The following is a 2,332-nucleotide window of genomic DNA, read 5'->3' as shown; positions in this document are numbered from 1 at the left end:
CCACTGTATATATATATATATATATATATAGTTTTTTAAACTCACAACCGAAATAAATTAGTATGCAAATATGTGATCAATACTACTACTGCAAAAAGTAAAACACGTTAGCTCATGCTAGCCTGTTTAGTTAAATAATCCAACTCCTTTCTAAGATCTTTCTCTCAAATCCATCAGAATTACCTTTAAAGTATTTGAAGACTACATAATAAGAATCAGAAAAATAAAACATGCCTGAATAGTTCGGTTGTACTAGCTTTCGTGAAATTCTGTAAAAACTGTATGCAGTTTTTTTTCTTTTTTTACATGGATATGGTCTTTTTATTTATCCTGATGTGCAAAATAATAATAAAATTCACAGCATATATTTTAGTTTTATAATGTCACCTCCACTGGCCATTTCCTGAAAAGGTCTCAAAGAGGACCACGAACATCGTTCGTTAGTTGATAATCACTGTTCTAGCTTGTTTTGCGGCTCTGAACACATTTTATTAGTGAGACAAGTAGCAGAAATGGCTCTTTTGATCATAATGGTTGCAGACCCCTGATCTGGTAGGATGTTTAGACAGCACAAGTCACGTTATAACCACTGTAATTCTGATTCTTTCTCTAAATCTGATACTTTATCATCCCTCTCTCTGTCTTATTTTTAACCTCATTTTCTTGATATAGTTTATGCTTCAAAACCAGAGATTTCATTCTCCGTCTTCAAAGCTGGAGGCAGTTACCACAGCAACATAACCTGCTGGTCATCCAGAGGGAGCCCTCCTGCGACCTTCTATCTTCTGCTCGATGACAAACAGGTTGGATCTGTCGTCGCCTCTGAGTCCCTTTCTGCTTGGTTTGACGTGGCCCTGGTAATTGGGCTGGACATGGGCGATGCACGGTGTCGGCTGAAAACTGACGTGCAGGACCTGCTCAGTGAGTTTGTGACTCTGGAAGTAGGTGAGAAATGTGAATGAAATGCACGTGTTTTGTTGAGCCATAAGCTGTTTAGCTAACATCCATCGTCCCTGTTGGTCCAGTCCCAGTTGGAGGGAGGCTGAAACTGGAGGTGGACTACCTGTACACGGCTGAGTCCAAGCTGGCTGCTGCCAGGCTGAGCTGTCAGGTCAGCAGAGGAACGTTCCCTCACTTCTCCTGGCTCTTCAACAACTCTGTCCTTCCATCCCAGTCACACATGGATTCTCACAGCCAGCCCAGCCTTTCTCAGTTCGCCTTTGATGATCGAACACAAACTCTCATCCTCACTAAACTCGGCCCAGAGGATTCTGGGTATTATCGCTGCAGGGCCAGAGACAGCTTCAATCCCTCAGGGCAGTGGGTGCAGAGTGCAGCTGTGTTGGTCCAAGTCACAGGTAACAAAAACAAAAATGTAGGACCTAGCATTCCTTGAAGGCATACTGCAGAGTTTTAGATCAAAATCATCTGTTTTTGAAAAGAGCTGCGTTTACCAAACCTTGGAAATAACGTGATGCAGAATTACAAGATCTCATTTGATTTATTTAAGCTTAAAGTGCAAATTGAGAATGACTCTCAGCTACTACCAGACCGAGTTTTAGCTCAATACATCAATAAATAACTCCCTTACTTTATACAGTACTCCAATAGATTTAGCAATTTTTGTTCTTAGATAATTTATGTGAGGTCTCCGTGTCAGCTTTTCATCAATGATGACATCCAGAAACTTCACCTCACTGACTCTACAGATCTCAGCACCATCGACTCTAAATGGAACATCAGTAATTTCCTTTCTATTACTGAATATCATATAGTTAGTTTTCTCTAAATTTATTGATAATTTATTAAGTTTAAACCAATTTTGTATTTTCACAAATTCTGCTTGCATCATTTCCAACATCTGTTTTATGTCTTTACACAAACAAAAAAATGTAGTGTCATCTGCAAATAAAATACATTTAAACAACCCTGACACATTAACCAAATCATTCACATATAAAATAAATAACTTTTGTCCAAGTACAGAACCCTGAGGAACCCCACACATAATGTTACAGAGTTCAGATCTTACTTCATTCATCTGTACAAACTGTTTCCTGTTTTTTAGATAACTAGATATCCACTGTAGTGCTGGTCCTCTAATGCCATATTTCTGTAGCTTTTCAAGAAGAATATCATGGTGAATGGTGTTGAATGCTTTCTTTAAATCAACATAAATACTATGGAGGACCAAACCTATCATTATTGGAAATAAATGTATAAATATATAACTGGCGTATTAAAATAAATTATAGGGTCAAAAAGAAGTTTGACAAATAAATTATTGTGCCATTAAATCAATTACATCAATTATTTAGATAAAAATGTGTAT

The 2,332-nt window shown here is 37.7% G+C and overlaps 1 protein-coding gene across 4 annotated transcripts in view; it reads left to right on the top strand.

The window, feature by feature from the left end:
* LOC106521444 (Fc receptor-like protein 5) overlaps nt 1-2,332 on the top strand; it is a 15,128-nt gene that overhangs the window by 5,815 nt on the left and 6,981 nt on the right. For all 4 annotated transcript variants that reach the window (XM_014014007.1, XM_014014006.1, XM_014014008.1 and 1 more), the window contains exons 5-6: nt 673-945; nt 1,026-1,358. In XM_014014007.1, the coding sequence (XP_013869461.1) occupies nt 673-945; nt 1,026-1,358 (606 nt within the window). The remainder of the gene's footprint in view (nt 1-672; nt 946-1,025; nt 1,359-2,332) is intronic.

The sequence above is a fragment of the Austrofundulus limnaeus genome, unplaced genomic scaffold (genome assembly GCF_001266775.1).
Source record: "Austrofundulus limnaeus strain Quisiro unplaced genomic scaffold, Austrofundulus_limnaeus-1.0 Scaffold109, whole genome shotgun sequence".
NCBI lineage: Eukaryota > Metazoa > Chordata > Actinopteri > Cyprinodontiformes > Rivulidae > Austrofundulus > Austrofundulus limnaeus.
This window is presented reverse-complemented; position numbering and strand designations above follow the sequence as displayed.